General features: G+C 37.6%; 2 protein-coding genes and 1 long non-coding RNA gene across 3 annotated transcripts; all 3 read right to left on the bottom strand.

The window, feature by feature from the left end:
- Nucleotides 1-6390: 6390 nt before the first annotated feature.
- LOC144348135 (neuralized-like protein 4) lies at nucleotides 6391-12095 on the bottom strand. The gene is made up of 6 exons (XM_078007634.2): nucleotides 12002-12095; nucleotides 11666-11758; nucleotides 11389-11527; nucleotides 10864-10979; nucleotides 7290-7437; nucleotides 6391-6600 (listed from the first exon to the last, which is right to left on the bottom strand). The coding sequence occupies exons 1-6, from the start codon at nucleotides 12093-12095 to the stop codon at nucleotides 6396-6398; spliced, it is 795 nt and encodes a 264-aa protein (XP_077863760.2). The 3' UTR covers nucleotides 6391-6395.
- A 354-nt stretch (nucleotides 12096-12449) lies between these two features.
- LOC144348144 (uncharacterized) lies at nucleotides 12450-12906 on the bottom strand. The gene is made up of 2 exons (XR_013419789.2): nucleotides 12804-12906; nucleotides 12450-12584 (listed from the first exon to the last, which is right to left on the bottom strand). It is a non-coding gene; the product is annotated as an uncharacterized LOC144348144 (long non-coding RNA).
- Nucleotides 12907-15016: 2110 nt separating this feature from the next.
- On the bottom strand, nucleotides 15017-18133 carry LOC144348137 (SPRY domain-containing protein 3-like). Its single transcript, XM_078007635.1, has 6 exons — nucleotides 18047-18133; nucleotides 16932-17056; nucleotides 16629-16746; nucleotides 15880-15994; nucleotides 15227-15363; nucleotides 15017-15115 (listed from the first exon to the last, which is right to left on the bottom strand). Exons 1-6 carry the CDS (start codon nucleotides 18131-18133, stop codon nucleotides 15017-15019), a joined length of 681 nt encoding a protein of 226 aa, XP_077863761.1.
- Between the last annotated feature and the right edge of the window lie 1177 nt (nucleotides 18134-19310).

Genomic DNA, 19310 nt, shown 5'->3' with positions numbered 1-19310 from the left:
CTCAACCGGATGGCACACTACCAATGAGCCCTGCAGTGTACCATTCACACACATGGATCTCAGTAGACTCGCACAGCCGGAAGGTTTATCTGAGCAGGCTGCCAACATCCTGACCAGGGCGAATATGGGTTCCATCAATGCAATCTACATTTCCAAGTGGCAGGCATATGTTGATTTGTGTAGTGGATGGGAGGTTGATCCATGACACCCCACTTTTGGCCAGGTAGCTGATTTTTTGTCCATCTGTTTGACGAGTAAGGATTGTCCTATACAGCAATCGTTGGCTATAGGTCAGCATTGTCACCCACTAATGAGAACGCTTTGGGGACAAGATTGTCCTAATATTAGGAGACTGCTTTACTGCTTTTCATAATCAGAGGCCTAGTCCCCAATCTAGGGAACCCAACTGGGTTTTGTCAGTTGTGTTGTCAGCTCTAAGTAGACCACCAATTGAACTGCTGGAATTAGCACCACTGAAATATTGGAAAACAGTCTTCCTACTAGCTCTCGTCTCTGGTAAGCATTGTTCTGAGTTAGGTGCCTTGTCCTTTTTGGACAGTTGTGCCACTTTTGTGGACAATCAAGCTATGCTAAACACGCGAATCAGGTTTCTCGCCAAGAACCAAATCTCAAGGCATGATCCACCACCAATCGTCATCCCCCGTTTGGCCAATATTGTCATCCCGGAAGATCAGGAGTTGCTCCTATGCCTGATTTGAGCTTTGAATTGCTATGAGAGATGTACTAGGGAGTCGAGGCAAGGCAGCAAGGACATGTTTATGTGTTATGGTCAGGGTAAGCAGGATAGACCAGCCTCCTCAACTTCCATTTCTAGGTGGATCACTTCAACAGTGTTTGAGGTTCATGACCAACTGGCGTACTCACCACAGGGTCTACAGAGACACCAAGTACGAGCACATGAGGTTCGTGCGATTGCTAACTCATTAGCTCTTGCATCAGGTGCCCCCTCAAACAGGTGCTTAGGGCTGGCTTCTGGAGAACGCAAAACGTCTTTATCAAATATAACGTAAGATACATGCAATCAATTGAGGAAGGCATTTTTAGGGTGGGTCTGTCATCACGGGTCAGATTTTGATTGTTGATGATTGTTGCCTGGATGATAACAGATATCCCTGCGCATAGGCAATAGAGCAGTCTTGACTACAGATTTGTGTGGAGAAGTTTCTCACATCAGTGCTCTTTGGACTATGCTCTCATGCAGAACTGTTTTGGTCTCTTCTTTTTGGAATGCCAGTTACCCCCGAAATTGCGTTGGGTCTAGCGTCCTCAGGCAATGCCGATCATATCACCCTATATTTTCACTATTGGGACAACACTGGCAAGGAAAGACACCCTTTTTCTGGTCTTAGCTAGGTGGTAGTCACAAGTAAAGGCAAGATGGCGCTGACCTCTTGATCTTGTTCATGTGTTAAGTGACATAGGAGCAAATCATGAGGTCATGGGGCTTCACCTGACCTAGATTTCTCTCTCTGTCATTGGCTGAATCGCAGACTAGGCGGGTTGAAAACCCTCTGCCTAAATCAATGTTTATCAACACAGATGTCGTACATGTGCATCGCAATAACCACCGCCCTTTAAAACACAATGTTAATTTAATACAAAATAGTGAAGGAATACAAAGTTGGGTTGGCATGAGATATGTTATTCTGCAGAATGCCTACACACTAAGTGATAACAAAATACAACCACACATACCTTGATGATACCTCAATGCAAATGAAAACAATAAAACGACCTTTTACATTTACAATACAGAAAACTCGATCTGGCTAAGCTAAGGCCCCCAGGGTAAAATTAAGTTACCTGCAAGAGTCTTGATAAATCCCTCAAGCCCAACTCAACAACAGAAAGTCCAGTAACAAGTCACTATGTATGTGAATATGCCACCTACTGACCCGCAATAAACAGGCTCATGTTGTGTTACCCAGCTCTGCCAGAAGAGCGGCATTGGGGGTAATGAGAAATGAATATGTCGCATAACTTCCTATATCCCAATGCCAACACATGGTTCAAAGCTTCACCATCACAAAATGCATCGTAGTTATAGCTAACACTCTCAGTTCGTGTCTTGGCTGATTTTCCCCATAACCCACCTGGAAAGTGTGGTACAATTCATTGGCGACTGCTGTTTTCCCCTTTCATGGCAAGTGTACATTGGAGCCTGAGTACCCCTGGATGCCAGTGCTTACTGAGCCCGAGTGTCCATTGATGCCAGTGCTTGCTGAGCCTGAGTACCCCTGGATGTCAGTGCTTGCTGAGCCTGAGTACCCCTTGATGCCAGTGCTTACTGAGCGAGAGTATCCCTGGTTGCCAGTTCTTGCTGAGCCTGAGTACCCCCGGATGCCAGTGTTTGCTGAGCCTGAGTATCCCTGGATCGGAGCCTGAGTACCCCTGGATGCCAGTGCTTACTGAGCCCGAGTGTCCATTGATGCCAGTGCTTGCTGAGCCTGAGTACCCCTGGATGTCAGTGCTTGCTGAGCCTGAGTACCCCTTGATGCCAGTGCTTACTGAGCCAGAGTATCCCTGGTTGCCAGTTCTTGCTGAGCCTGAGTACCCCCGGATGCCAGTGTTTGCTGAGCCTGAGTATCCCTGGATGCCAGTGCTTGCTGAGTCTAAGTACCCCTGGATGCCAGTGCTTATTGAGCCCGAGTACCCATGGATGCCAGTGCTGGCTGAGCCTGAGTAACTCTGGATGCCAGTGCTTGCTGAGCCTGAGTACCCCTGGATGCTAGTGCTGGCTGAGCCTGAGTACCCCATGATGTCAGTGCTTGCTGAGCCTGAATACCCCTGGATGCCAGGGCTTGCTGAGCCCGAGTACCCCTGGATGCCAGTGCTTACTGAGCCTGAGTACCCTGAATGCCAGTGCTTGCTGAGCCTGAGTACCCCTGGGTGACAGTGCTTGCTGAGCCTGAGTACCTCTGGATGCCAGTGATTGCTAAGCCTGAGTACCCCTGGATGCCAGTGCTTACTGAGCCTGAGTACCCTGAATGCCAGTGCTTGCTGAGCCTGAATACCCCTAGATGCCGGTGCTTGCTGAGCCTGAGTACCCCTGGATGACAGTGCTTGCTGAGCCTGAGTACCCCTGGATGCTAGTGCTTGCTGAGCCTGAGTACCCCTGGATGCCAGTGCTTGCTGAGCCTGAATACCCATGGATGCCAGGGCTTGCTGAGCCCGAGTACCCCTGGATGCCAGTGCTTACTGAGCCTGAGTACCCCTGGATGCCAGTGATTGCTGAGCCTGAGTACCCCCGGCTGCCAGTGCTTGTTGAGCCTGAGTATCCCTGGATGCCAGTGCTTGCTGAGCCTGAGTACCCCTGGATGCTAGTTCTTGCTGAGCCGGAATATCCATGGATGCCAGTGCTTGCTAAGCCTGAGTACCCCTGGATGACAGTGCTTACTGAGGCAGAGTACCCCTGGATGCCAGTGTTTACTGAGCCTGAGTACCCCTGGATGCCAGTGCTCGCTGAGCCGGAGTACTCATGGATGCCAGTGCTCGCTGAGCCTTGAGTACCCCTGGATGCCAGTGTTAGCTGAGCCTGGATGGCAATGCTCGCTTCTGGTGATGCAAGAGTTTGCATACTTGTCGCAGGCTCTACTTCCCCCTTATACCAGGAGCCAAGTTCAACCGTGGGATGACAATAGGGGAGGCTGGTTTGTCAGGTTACCTGAAGAAGTGGTTAGTGCACTAGGTGACTGATGGTCAGTCAGGCTGCTAAAGAGAAAGATATATCTCATAACTAGCGATAGTGTCATTGTTGACCAGTCAACAAATGATGCAACATATTGCAGTTTATAGGGCAATTGCACAAAAACAAAAACAAGGTCGAATATAGTGTAGCTCCTCAGTGGCACTACAGCATGCATGCCAGACAGTACCTTGAACAGTGTTTTAATTGTGTCTTACTCAATGACGTTCCTACCCAAACTGACAGACAACACAGTACAGACCTGATGGTTCCTACTAAGAATGTCTACCAGCTGAGTAATTAAAGGCTAGAAAGGATCTGTCTTGTATTGTGACACCAAGACTGGTGGTATTGCTTAGTGGATCTAGTAAAAATCGAATTATGCTCAGAGGAACTGGAGCATAGTTCTTGCCGGATCAGAGAATGAGCATAGCCTGTACCCATGTAAGTGAAGCAGCTCCAGTTCGATCAGAAAACAGGCGTTCCAAGTCGTCAGGTAATCTCATTGGCTGGTCTGTTAATATAGTGACCAGAGATTCAGCCAGAGTGGTACTATCAGTGTCATTTGTGTGTTTGATAGAATTTGGATGGGGTGTGTACACATGAATGATGATGGACATTGTATCCATGCCAGTGCTATCTGGCCAGGGGTGCGTGTCACAAACACTGGTTTTGGGTGGACAGTTCTTTGACAGTGTAAAATGAAATTTGCCAGTTAATGCCCCAAGTTTTATCCAAGTGTTTGTCAGTCAAAATGGAACCTTGTACGCTATTGGACAGGAAAATGTGAAAGGCTGAATGGAATTCGTGCCAAAATGTATGGAACCTGAATCAGAGATTTGGTGCAGACCTATGCTTGAACCTGCCAGGATGTTCGCAATATCTGGGTTTCTGTACATGCAGTGGGTTTGGCAACATAATGTTGTGTAGCTTTGCTCTACTACTAAAAGTGTATACAGGGTTGTTATTGACTCAGATGCAGACTTGCCGGAGATAAAATGCTTTTGTCATGTCTGGCGCAATAGTGACTGAAACATACATGTAATCAAGGGGAACTTGCCTGTTGCTGATATCCCTGCTTGGTGTTTATGGTTGTGAAAATGTTGGATTGTTTCCACCACAGATGTTGGTGGAAACCCGTAATGCAGTGTGTTTCTTGGTGTTTCATTGACTATGCCTGCTGTCACCCCCTGGTTCAATATAGGGCCGAGGCTGTAACTATAAGTATGTGACCAATAGGTTGGCACCAATTCTATGTTTGATTTGTATTTTGGTATGGCTTTGAGAACGTATGAGACCTTGAGAAGACCACATGGAATCTACGACAAACTGTACAGAACCTGAGACTTGGGGTCCTTTCAGCGAGTTGAAAAAAGGCATATGTTTGTGTGGATGTGATTAATATTTTGTGCCAGCCATATACATTCACACTGTCCGACAAATGAAATTTTGTGTTGCTATATTGGTTATACTTAATAGTTTGGAACATCGTGTGATTGAAATTCAATCTTAAAATGTCAGCTCGATAAAATATATTTTAAGAACTAAAATACTGTGAGGTTGGATTTTACGGCGGTATGTGGAAAGTTAGCAGAGTGGTGTCTCGCTGTGTACTGTTTGTAGAAATCAAAATACTTTTAAGACCACTTAAACACACTGACATTGGTTGAATGTTGTTTGAAAATCTTACTAATGACAAGCAAGCCGACGAAGAGCATGGTAATATTAAATATTTTGTGTCTGCAGTTCACAACCACCGTACACAAAACACAGGTCAAGCTCAATTTCTTTATTCAATTATTGATGAAGTCAAACTACAATTCACAGGTTTGAGCAGGATTTTGAGGACAGTATGATAATTAATTTCATATAAGTGACGTCACATAAGTGTAGTTAGGATTTCAAAATCCAATAAAAATGATGAATGAGACAGTTTCTTACTAAGACCAAACTTTTAGCATAGGATACTGATAAGAAATAACAAATTCATTAGACCATGTCATATTATTATTATTAACGTTTCGCTAATTATTGATCTATATCCATCTTGCTAGTGGTGAAACACTGGCAAAAACTGACATCATACAAACGAAGTTGTTGTTAGTTGTAGTAACACAGAAATTAGTCGACTTTGAAAGTCAACTTCTCTGCGACTTTCTGGATAGTAAGCTGGCTGAGTACAAATGAAATTTAACACCTCTTTCCCCGTCATTGATCATCCAAGATGCGCGAAGTATCTTGAATCTACTTTCTAAATGTGTTTATTGAGAAACTGTTTAAAGATAACAACCCAGAAGTGACCAGTTTTCTTTTTCAGGGGATATGCCCAGTAATTTATTTCCAAAACAAGCAATTCAATGAATTCAACCTTTCAATATACAAATTATGTAACGTGGTAGGCCAAACATGTACCCCTACTAGACGTGATTTCTTTAAGGTTGCGGTCCTAAGTTTTAGTCAAGTACAAGTTGTTGTATTAGTAATAATAAAGTTTAAGTTGTGCTTTTGTTATAATGATGTATAAGACAATAACCTATAACTATTGCAATTACCAAAACTAATATTGTGTATCAAATTAGCATACTTTTATAACATAGATGTTATATACAAAACAGAACTGCATATGTCAAACAGATAATATAAAAAACGTTTGCTTATATAGAGGTAAATACGTTATGAATGAATGAGTTCAAAATAGTTTAATTAACAATCTATACATAATTACACATCCACGTTTCTTGGTGAACCATTCTATCTCGTCATTACTGAATGCAGAATCAATTTGCTCCAAGGCATCAATTGTTTCCGCTCCAACGTTGTATTTGCCTGGATTGATACACACTTGAAACGCAATTTTTGCATTGTAAGTTATCCCAGTCAGCGTATCTTTGTATCTGAAGTTTAAACAAATACACACTCCGAATTGATTTGTGAATATATACAGCCATGCCTGTAGTGTTTGGTGATGAGCTCTATCGCGATATTCTCCAATATATATGTATGTGCCCCAATTGCAGATCATTCCTGTGACCATCTTTCAATATTTGTTGAGAATCGAAGACAAATCTTTGGCTATTATTGCATGAGTAATACATACATGCGTTTGTGTAAGGCATAGATATAAGTGCGTATAAATAATTGTGAGCATAAATATACCAGTAATTGGCCGTAAAATATCTAACAATGTGTTTGAGATATAGTGGCAACTACCTGACCAATATTCTACAAATCCCGTAATAAGCTGGAAAAACTACACCAGTAACTTTATATCAGAGAAATTGTGTTCAAAAATGAAAACCAGACGGTCGCCTAGATCAGACTGTCAAACAAATTTATGTGCATAAGTATCACCCGTTTACTAAACTTAGTCAACTTTGTACAACATCTATCCATTGTTTGATTGCGGGTTGACGGATGGACAAACATACATATAGACAGAGAAATCTTATTGTATAACCCCTTATTCATGAAAAAAAAGTTCGATGAGGGCTACCATGTACACTAAACGGAAAAGAGACAATTAATAAAAATGGGGAGTTGTAAATGATGCCAAAATCTTCAGTTTTGTTATTATTTTACTTACACACTACGAAGAGCATATACGTCACGGCCAGAATAACGTATACTAGGTGAAAGAAATAACTGTTTCTTGTCAAAACCCTCAGGTGCATTCTCTGGCTTGATATGACCATCTCGTTCTCCCAGTGTGTGTCCATTCATAAGCTCGTCACCTAGAAGGATAAGTAGCAAATGTTAATAAATATGTACTGGCGTAAATAACCAAAATTATACAATAATATATAATACTTCATCGCAAAACAGTCACTTTAATATCTAAATTGAGGTTTGAAAAGAAATCTCCCCGTTGGTAAATACGCCACTGCAGATCGCCATCTTTTTAAGTGACCTTTTTAATGCTTTTTTAAGCTTTTTAAAGTTATCATTGAAATTAGGTTTAGTATTTTCAGGCAGACAAAGTATGTCCCGCCAGACAATGTCTAGTTATTGTGGGTGCTGTTTTATTGACACGGAACAGATGTTTAAAGATTGTGATGAAAGAGGTTAATGTAAAGGAGGTTGATTACACTTCCCATTTCCCTTGAAATAACTGTTAATCTGATGTCATCAGATGAAGCTGGATTTAATCAGTGAAACTCAGATACACTGTAGTGCAAGTAAACAACTAGCCCGCCATTTTATTGACCCCATCTCGAGACTGCCACTAGATGGCGCTATAATTCATAACACATACAGTATATACCATTATCTGGATATGACATCCCTCCCCTTTTAGAGTGATACTACATATTACTATGGCAACAACCAACTTTATAATAATGAACTCAAAAACATAATATTATTAACAGCATTGAGGTTAACAATATTGTTCTCAACTAAATTTGCATAGTCTGCACTCAAACGTTTAACAGTAACTATAAACTTCATAATTCAACAAAGTTGTCAGTGTCACCAGCTCATACTACCAACTATAGCAGTCAATCACAACTAATACATATTCTCCAGATGGTAAAGGTCTGAGAAAATCAATTGTCAAATCTACCCATAGCGCTGTCGAACGTCAAGTACTTCTTATCGGTTCTGGTGGTCTCAATTTCTTTGGTATGACTAATCATGTACCTCTCATGATTAATTTATCTTTTAATTTAGTGCAAAGTTCACCGCTAATTACACACTTATTTGTGCATTTGTCCTACCTATTAGTCTCAATGCATTTATGTATTTCACTTAATTCGTCATCTTCAGCAGACACTATCTCTACTTCGTGTATCATTATTGCGCATGGTGTAGCATTTACTGCAACGAATCTAACGTATTCTTCTGCTTCTTTCTGAAGTATTTGTCAAACGTGATAGTGAATCAACAATGTTCTTTATTCCTGGTATGTGAACAACTTTAAATTCATACGACTGTAATCTGAGTACCCATCGCTCTATACAAGCACACAATTTTGAACGAGGAGCGTAGATTGCCTTCAGTGTTTTATGGTCAGTTACCAACTCAAACTTAATAACATAGATATAGGTGCTATTTCTCGTATGTCTAGACAAGACCTAATGCCTCTTTTTTTCTCTTTGGGAATAACGCCTTAACACATAGGTTAAACTGCAGGTTGCATAACTTATATCCCATGGCCCATCTTTTTGTTTCTGGACAAGAACAGAATCAAGCCCAACTAGACTTTCACCTGTGATGATTATAGTTCTGACATGAATGTCGTAATAACCTTTCCAGTCAAACAGTCCTTCAAAATATTGAATGTGGTTTCCAAATGAATGGTTCCTTGTTTCACATAAGTCGACACTCAGCAATATACGCGAAATTTGGTATGACTCTAGCACGGTAGTTAACCAACCCCAAGAAACTGCGAACTTTGCTAATATTTGTTGGTTCTCTTGCGCTAGTTGCAGCTTCCACTTTATCTCCGCCAATATCAATGCCATTTGCTGACAACTTTATGATATATGAAAGTCATTTCAGGTCTATTGAATTCACATTTATCTAGGTTTAGTGTTAGCCATACGGTTTCGAGTCGATCAAGCGTTTGACAAAGACATGTGTCATGCTTTTCTTGATCACGACCATGAACTGCAATATTATCTGGCACATTGACTGTACCGGGCACACCAATTAGTATTTTTTGTATTTCGTTTTGGCATATCTCTAGTGCAGCATTGATCCGAATGACAAACGTTTATATCTATATAAGCCGTTGTGAGTTACAAAAGTAGTTATGAAACGAGAATCTGGAAATTATAACTGGTGGTATCCCCACTTAAGATCTAGCTTGCAAAATACTCGACCCTGACTTATCTCCTGTTGTAAGTCTTCAACTGCAGGTTTCTCTCCATCAATATCGCTTTATTAGCTTCGCACATATCAATGCATAATCGGATTTCCTCATTAGGCTTGGGTACAACAACGTTCAACGTACAACACGTTCTATAATATCCTCATCAATCAGATCCTCTATTTTTATTTCAACCTCTGGTTGTGCGACTGTGTTAGATTTTTGGATTGAAAATGAACTTTACTTAAGAACCCTTTAATTTCAGTGTGTCCAGTTTATATTCTTGCAGAACATCAACTTTGGACTCAATTGCATTAAAGCCAATCCCTATTTTCAGCACACCAATCTCCATGGCAGCTGGCCCACTGATGATAAACTCAGCTTGAGTCTTTCCATTGCCTACCCCGGATGGGCTTTGAAATTACGAACTCTATCTACCAAGTTTCTGTTTTTCTAACTTCATATTTTCGAACTGTTTCATATGTTGCGTCGTCTCAGTTGATCAGAATTACATTGACCAATAACTGTATACTGTATATGCTGTATACAGTATCTTTTGGTATCTTTCCATTTGCTGGGGATATATTCGTGAATAACAGAGCTGAAGAATATGCTCTGAATAGATTTTAATTTCATAAGAATCATCAGCGCATGCAACCAAGTTTTATTCATTTCTGAGACTAAATTAATGCTCACAAAGTGTTCGAACGCGTATGGGATGTAAGATGAGTGGATTATTAAAAGGTGGCTCATTAAGAATATCACGTATTACGTAACTATAATTGAATATATGCACTTTATATACAGACTTCCAGCACTGAAGGAGTTCACAATAAAATAATGGCAATCTATGCAAAGATGCATTGATAGTAGTTCATAGTAGTTGACTTGCATATGACATATTACTTACTGGGTTGAAAAAAGTGGTGAATTTTAAACATATAGTAGTGCATGTTGGAAGATGTGTTCCCAAGATATACACCCAACACCCATGCTGTTATTGATATTGAGAGGAGAGCACGTGCTGTTGCGCCAGCTACCTACCCATAATCCTTCTGAATTATGAAGATTGATTTTGGAATTTGATGCCAACTCATAGACATGTAACTAACGAGTAAGTGAACTGAAATCCTGCTTGAGAGTTTAAAAAGAAACTTCAGAATGTTGATTTTTGCAGTGAGGTATGACCAGTCCTTTAATATTTTCATCATTTCTAATTTTATGAAGTAGTGGTTCAATGGCTATGTGTTGTGCAAAAACAGTGCTGACTAAAAGTAAAAGTGTTGTTGGAATAACAAGGGTACGTGATAGGTTTCCAGAAGCGAATGAAAGTCTTATCACTACTAACCTGGCATAAGCAGATCTCCATGCTGAAGAATGGATTCCACAGCTTCTTTGGTTGTTCCATGACATGCAACATGCCATTTATTGAATACGTCAAGATCCTTTGCTCTCTTTGGAATGCTTTCAAAGAAATGAACTAATTAAGATCATGGTAGAACATTGATCAACATGTTGTTATAATTTACGTGACTAACATAACTCTACCTTCTGACTGAGGTCTGCCGATGCAAACTGGATTTGTACTCAGTGTTTAAACACTGGTAGACAATATAGCTATGTATACTGAATTTAATCCTAACGTTAATCATGGCACCACGGTGCCACGGTAATATATTTATATTAGAAAAAATTCTAATATATACAGTGAGACAATTAGCGTTTTACATTGCATATAAACGGTAAGTTTCGTTCAAATAATGCGCACAAGTGTCTCCTAAATTCATAACAATACGCGGATTGGAATTGATAAATGATATAAAATTTGCTGCTGATTTGATCCAAATCACTAGAAATAAAAAAGGAAACTTACTCCAAGGCAAATCGGCACCATCCAATCGGCAAAGCATATTCTTTTGGTGGATCACCACGTGTATAATATAAATCATCACCTCTCTCAGAATGACAATCATCGCAATAACACATGTCATGGTCTTTGTTGAAGTAGCAGTCTGAAATAGAAGCACACAAGTAGCTCAGGCAAGTGTAATTCTTGCTACATCACGACGTTTTGAGTCACATGTCACAGATTAAGAACCACGTGATTAACGAATGTACTAATGCGACCAATTTGTACAACAATAGGCTACCATTCAATCCCAGTGATGCTTTGAATTGTTCACATCGCTTTTGATATTCACAAACTCCACCTGAGATCGATGAAACGCCAAGCACACTATCAACTGCAAAACAAACAAACAAACAAACAAACAAACAGACATACTACACGAGAATGAATTCAGTACATATTGCCATTGTTTGTTTTTATGCATGGGAAATTAACTACATTATGCTTAAAATTATACATAGGATGATACACGGAAAATTATATATAATAAATATGTGTCCTCTGTATTTAACTACTATGATCATTAAATTACGGACGCCATGTACACATTGTCCTTATTTATAGTTACCATACATACCTTCAACATGCTCCCATGAACCATTCATATCAAGTCGAACTTTTTCACCCACAGAATGCTGACCAGTAGCAGGGAAGAACCCACCACATGGCATTTCACACATCACTGTGCCAACCTAAAAAAGTAATCTCTATGGTATTACTTATACAAGCACACATTGGGACGGAAATATTATTCAAATGCATATAACTTCTAGTATTTTGTCCATAAAACACTTCAACATTAATAGAGCTAAGTTGTTGAAGTCAAGGGTTACTGGATAATATACGGCTAATATAAGACAGAGAAATAAACAGTTGGATTCACATTTACTTACAAAACCCAGCCAAGAATTCAGGCAAATATATCTAATGACATGTTACAAACTATTAAATGCATTTTAAAAATCAATTCATTATAAACATCTCAGACTGAGTGTAAAATATACTTTATACATACCTCTTTCCCATTTCTTGTGAAAAATACAGGTACTTTATCCAAATTTCTGGAGTCAATTTGATGAAATTTTATTCCACATCCCATTCTATCACCTTTCCTACATTGTTTACTAAACGGTGATCCCGAGCCACTGGCTTTATACAATCTACATAAGTACAAGAGTACTTGTCATAAATTGTCATTAGAGTAAAAGTCATTAGCTGTGCACATTGTTCTTATTTTCATAAAGCATCTCAAAACAGCTATCAAACAGCCATGCAAACATCCCCTGTCACTTCCTTTGCAAGCCATCTAATCTGTTTATGTTAACGTATACCTATTGTAATGTCAATGTGATTTAATAGCTCATTATTGAAATATTTACCTTCCATCATCTGCATGGTATCCAATAGAGTTTTGATCCCAACCTGGTTGTCTGTGAGATGCATAGTCCACGGGAACTAATCCGATTGTTATTGTACCTAACTCCCCTGTATTCAGTATTTCAATCTGGATATACAACACATAATAATTTGCATTATTAGTTAGTAACAAAAACATTATATTAGCCATCTAATGACAGAATCATAGAAAGAGCATGAATCTGTGTTCAAAATAATTCGTGGCTTCGATAATTCACAATTTGATTTGATAATTTCGTAGGATGAACTTCTACCATGTTGGTCAATCCTGCTGTAGGGTTAACCTTCTGAGAATAATTGACATGTAAGTATTATATGCTTGTAAATTTCTAAAATGTACAGGGTTGTATGCCCCTGTCGAACATGAGTTTGGGAAAAAATTTAAATTACCTCAAAATAGTTCTGCTCTGGTGTAATTTGTTTCCCCGCGATATATGTGCCAACATCACCAGATTTATTTGCAAGATAGCTTAATGTGTGCCCATCAAATGACATTCTTTCAATAGAAGCATTAACAACTCCCATTTCTAGAAAGTAATTGAATAAGTATTTTTAAAAACTTTGCAATTTATAATTCCACATGGTCCACCTTTAAATCCAAATTTTCATAGTTTTTCATGCACACACAATGAATTGTATATATTTATGTATAACATATAACTCCACGAACACGGAAATAAATTAAACATATGCTATGTTAAATCCTTTTCATACAGTTTTGCTATCGGAGTGATGAGTTATACCCAATTACATACATCGGGTTAGACAAAAAGAAATATAGATATTGCTAAATATCTAATAACTACATTCCAATTTACCTCATATATTCAAAAATCAATATAATTTTCTACTAGCATTACATATCTTCATACACCACATACTTACTAAATGTGCCTACGCAAGCTACACGCATTTGGGACATAGCACCAAGCACAATTAGATGAGTAATATTAGGGTAACTGCAAATAACTGTATTATTTTTATAGCTTCTATTCACAATTACATCATTCGCTCATATTAAGTCTATGCAATCATTTTATTAATTCTCGCATTAATGCCAGGGAATATGTTTACCTTCGTGATATCCAAATGTAAGATCCATATAAAGTCGAACCTTCTCACCAACAGAGTGCTGGCCAGTAGCAGGGAAGAAGCCACCAATAGGCATTTCACACATCACCGTGCCAACCTAAAGGTAATATCTTTGTTACCACTTTCTATATTTGAATGTAGTTAGATAGGAAACTACCAATTATACTTATAAAAACACGCATAAAGCATTAAGTTTAGTTCTTTTATCAATACATTACTTCGCCATTAATATTTCACGCAATTTATTGTGTGAAAGCTAAACTTGTAAAACTCAATTAAGTCAGGAGCTACTGTATCAATCATTGGATAATATAGGGCAATAGCGATTAAAACAGCAAAAAATAAACAGTTGGATTTACATTTCCTTACAAAACCCAGCCATAAATTCAGGCAAATATATCTAATGACATGTTACAAACTGTTAAATGCATTTTAAAAATCAATACATTATAAACATGTGACTGAGTGTAGAATGTATTTTATACATACCTCTTTCCCATTTCTTGTAAAAAATACAGGTACTTTATCCAAATGTCTGGAGTCAATTTGATGATATTTGATTCCACATCCCATTCTATCACCTTTCCTACATTTTTTACTAAACGGTGATCCCGAGCCACTGGCTTTATACAATCTACATAAGTACAAGAGTAAATGTCATAAATTGTCATTAGAGTAAAAGTCATTAGCTGTGCACATTGTTCTTATTTTCATAAAGCATCTCAAAACAGCTATCAAACAGCCATGCAAACATCTCCTGCCACTTCCTTTGCAAGCCATCTAATCTGTTTATGTTAACGTATACCTCAATGTCAATGTGATTTAATAGCTCATTATTGAAATATTTACCTTCCATTATCTGCATGGTAACCAATAGAATTTTGATCCCAACCTGGTTGTCTGTGAGATGCATAGCCCACAGGAACTAATCCAATTGTTATTGTGCCTAACTCGCCTGTATTCAGTATTTCAATCTGGATATGGTACAATCATACAGCATATACTGATTTGCATTATCAGTTAGTAACAAAAACATTATATCAGCCATCTAATGAAGGGATTAGAGAAGAGCATGGATCTGTGTTCAAAATAATTTGTGGCTTCGATAATTCACAATTTGATTTGATAATTTCATAGGATGAACATCTAGCATGTTGGTCAATCCTGCTGTAGGATTAACTTTCTGAGAATAATTGACATGTAAGTATTATATGCCTGTAAATTTCTAAAATGTACAGGGTTGTATGCCTTTGTAGAACATGAGCTGGGGAAATTCTTAAATTACCAGTTTTACCTCAAAATAGTTCTGCTCTGGTGTAATTTGTTCTCCCGCGATATATGTGCCAACATCACCAGATTTATTTGCAAGATAGCTTAGTGTGTCTCCATCAAATGACATTCTTTCAATAGAAGCATTAATAACTCCCATTCCTAGAAAGTAATTGAATATACATTTTAGAAAGTGGTAGTCAAATTTTGCAGTTTATAATTCCAAATTTTTTAGGAAAGGTGTTTTTCATGCATACACGATGAATTGTATACATTCATGTATATACATATATCTCCACGAACACGTAAATAAATTAAACATATGCTATGCTAAATCCTTTCATACAATTTTGCTATCGGAGTTATACCCAATCACATACATCGGGTTAGACAAAAGAAATCTAGATATTGCTAAATATCCTAAAACTGTATTTCAATTTACCTTATATATTCAAAAATCAATATAATCTTCTATTACATATCTTCATACACCACATACTTACTAAATGTGCCTACGCAAGCTACACGCATTTGGGACATAGCACCAAGCACATTTAGATGATTAATATTAAGAGAACTGCAAATAACTGTATTATTATATAGCTTCTATTCACAATTATATCATTCACATCATCATCATTTATTAAGTCTTGCATTAATGCCAGTGAATATGTATACCTCCGTCATTTCCAAATGTAACGTTCATATCAAGTTGTACTCTTTCGCCAACAGAGTGCTGACCAGTAGCAGGAAAGAACCCACCAATAGGCATTTCACACATCACTGTTCCAACCTAAATCATATATACATATCCGATTATATATTACCACATCTCGAGACTTAATATAACCAAATTCATCTAACATCAATTTTATAATGTTATTTGTCTACTTAGAAATGGGTATGGTACACTCATCAATGAACAATAATCACATATGATGAATATGAAAGAACACACAATAAATTATCTATGACATACAATAGACAAACAATAGACAATAGATGATAATTGATTGAATGGAAGCTCTGATATAACATTTTGAAAAGAAATGAAAGTTTAGGTTTGATAAAGGGAAACAAACTGTACTCCAACTACAAAAAACAGAATAATTAAAATTATTTGTTACTTCCGTATCGATCACTGGATGTTTGTTATAATTTTCATTTCAACTAGATTACAAAAATGTGACAATTTGCTGTCCACTAATATTTCTAAATGTATTTCAACAACCAATGTAATATAAATCTCCATTATATGTAAATCAACTATATATAGTTGATTCAGACTAGACACATAGTCACTAAAATGTTAAGTAACTAATAATTATTTATGGTAAAATATAACATACCCGACGATAGATCTGTTAATAAAACTTTAGGAAGACTAATTTAAGTATACCTCTTTCCCATTTCTTGTAAAAAAATACAGGTACTTGATTCTTATATCTTAATTCAATTTGATGAAATTTGATACCACATCCCATTCTATCACCTTTGCCACATGCCATGCTAAATGTTTCACCCCAGCCGCTGGCGTTATACAATCTACACGAGAACAAAAAATAGAAGGATTATTGTATTTTTTGTCATTGTTTTTATTCGTTTATGTTAAACAAGCAAATCAATCATTTCCTGCCAGTTTGTTTGCCAGCTATGTAATATATCTATTCCATAGTAGAAAAATTGTCTTGTCGAAGTACCTATTTTCATTAAAATAACCATATATTTACCTTCCATCGTCAGCATGATATCCAATAGATTGTTCGCCACATCCTGGTTGAAGATGTAAAGGATATCCCATAGGAACTAATCCAATTGTGATTGTGCCTAATTTTCCTGTATCTAATATTTGAATCTGTAGAATGTACAATTAATCAACATGTAATTTATGATAAAATACTGCACTGTTGACTGTGAAGGCATTGCATTTAACATACACTATACTCAGAAAATTGGGCGTTGTAATTTTTTTATTTTATAATTAAAAAAATTATATATTAAAGACCACAACTAATTCATATTAAAATATCTGTGTTTACTGATTTGGAGTGTCTAATAATGGATAAATTTATTGTCAATGTTTTTGATTGCAACAGTACGTTTTTAATTAAAACGACGTTTTTTTTATTAAGATCCCTTACGCGATTTACACTATACAATCTTAGAAACACGATCAGGAGCATGACACATCTATATAATCTGCAATTGTCTAGCAAATTAAATTTACAACATAATAATAATGACGATATTGACATATATTACAATGAATCACATTTGTTACAATCTAATTCTAAGAATAATTTCGTAATAACACCCAAACCAATCTATAATTGTAATTATAGAAACTAGTTTTGTTTTATCATATTACTGATCAAGGTAATGGATTCACTGCCCCATGGGGTCGCGTAACTGCATTTTGGAATCATTGGTAAACTGTGAGTTTCCATGAGATAGAAAAAGATTCATGGGCAAGAGCAGCCTTGTATACTGTTGTAGACAATCTTAATATTGTGAACATTCGAGCATATTACAAAAACATCTAAATTACCGGGAAAGCGCACAAAGTGCATTGTTAAACGCTCTGTATAATTGTCAAGGTTATAAATATTGTAAAGTATGACGTTGTTGTAAAAGGCGATACACGTACCTCTATATAATTAACTATAAATAAAATTTCACAATACAGTAATGTGTTTGTTTATGCGAGAAATAAAGCAACAGAAGTAAAATTTGCAACTGATGAATGATTTTGCAAATCTACTATGTTTCCAACTTGAGTAATACTATTGGTCATTACAGATCAAACTTCAATAGACAGATCGATAAAAATTAAACGAGCGCTGACCTCTGGAAATACTGCAAAAGTGCCTTGGTACCAAAGGTCGCCGTGCACGGACATACAACGTATTTTGCGACATCGCTGACGGTGCATGTTAGCTGATAAAGGGGTTTCCGATTAAGGTAACCAAGATGGCAGCACAGAGTGCTTGACTTTTCCACGGTGTTTAAAAATAGCATCTCGTTGTTGATTTTTCTGTAATTTCCAGGGTATTTTTTTATTTTTAATTAACTGATGAGCATTTACGTTTGTATATTTTAACACTGACAAGATAGTTATCGATGACAGCAACAGCAGTGGTGTTTTTTTATCCATTGCATTGAAATGTTATCAAAACGGTGATTGTTACAGCGAAACGAAAAATTTTTACTTCAGTGTTAAAATGCCTTTGGAGAAAAAGATATGTGAAATGTTTTTTGTATCGCCCACAATGTGAAAAAGCTTGAAATCTATGCACCAAGAAAACAAAAGAAATTGTGGCCTTGTTTTGCGCGAAAATTAAATCGCGCTATCTGGCGAAACAAACAAAAAATCGAATTATTTAACAGTATACCACTCGAAGATGCCAGGCTAGAAGTTGACGACATGTTTCGAGATAAGGGTGAAAAAGTTATCATTTACAACTGTATGTTTTTGTATTACGCTTGCATGCTGGAAGCGACTACGTCTTGTCTGTTTTTTTGTAGTTTGCGAGGCTATTTGATAGCGCTTGTGGTAAACAGAGTGCAATACACAATGCACACCGCCTCATCGTAACTGAGGCCAGAAACTAATTTGCATATAACATCAACAGTGACTTGTCAGTCAAAGAGCAACGTAAACAAACTTTCACATACGAGTGCCTCGCTCCCTATATTTTAAAATCTGTTTTTGAGTATGTTTCAGCCTTGACAATGCTCCAAAATTTTAACACTATCTAGCCAAGACTGTCTGGGTAAGAAAAAGCCCCCACCCCACCCAAAAAAAAATCACGAGTGCTTACGAAGCTGCATCTATATATTCAATACTTAATGATATAAATTTGAATGTTGTTATGCTCACATGTTTTAACTGACGCGTGATGACCAGAAACATATATATTGTTTGTCAATGTTAACAGTTCTAGGCCATACCTCAAAATAATTATGTTTACGTGTCATTGGATCTCCAGCAATATATATTCCGACTTTTCCAGTTTCATCAGGTGTGTACTTTAGTATATTCTTTGCGACTGTCACTCTTTTCTTTCTGACTTTGCCAGTGGTGGTATGTGGCAATGATGATGATGCCA

The sequence above is a fragment of the Saccoglossus kowalevskii genome, chromosome 7, assembly GCF_978046115.1.
Source record: "Saccoglossus kowalevskii chromosome 7, keSacKowa6.1, whole genome shotgun sequence".
In the NCBI taxonomy this organism is placed as follows: domain Eukaryota; kingdom Metazoa; phylum Hemichordata; class Enteropneusta; family Harrimaniidae; genus Saccoglossus; species Saccoglossus kowalevskii.
The sequence above is the reverse complement of the archived record's forward strand: the minus strand, read 5'-3'. Positions and strand labels throughout refer to the sequence as shown.

Excerpts from the sequence above, each read along its gene's own strand:
- LOC144348135 (XM_078007634.2), bottom strand. The coding sequence starts at position 12,095 with ATGCCATGTGGTGGGTTCTTCCCTGCTACTGGTCAGCATTCTGTGGGT. Across the intron at positions 11,528-11,665 it reads AGCATCACTGGGATTGAATG|ACTGCTACTTCAACAAAGAC; the intron begins GTAGCCTATTGT and ends CTTCTATTTCAG. Across the intron at positions 6,601-7,289 it reads GTATATGCTCTTCGTAGTGT|ATACAAAGATACGCTGACTG; the intron begins GTAAGTAAAATA and ends TTTAAACTTCAG.
- LOC144348137 (XM_078007635.1), bottom strand. The coding sequence starts at position 18,133 with ATGCACCGTCAGCGATGTCGCAAAATACGTTGTATGTCCGTGCACGGC. Across the intron at positions 15,995-16,628 it reads GATATAAGAATCAAGTACCT|GTTGGAACAGTGATGTGTGA; the intron begins GTATTTTTTTAC and ends TATATGATTTAG. Across the intron at positions 15,116-15,226 it reads CAGAGCAGAACTATTTTGAG|AAAGTTAATCCTACAGCAGG; the intron begins GTAAAACTGGTA and ends AATTATTCTCAG.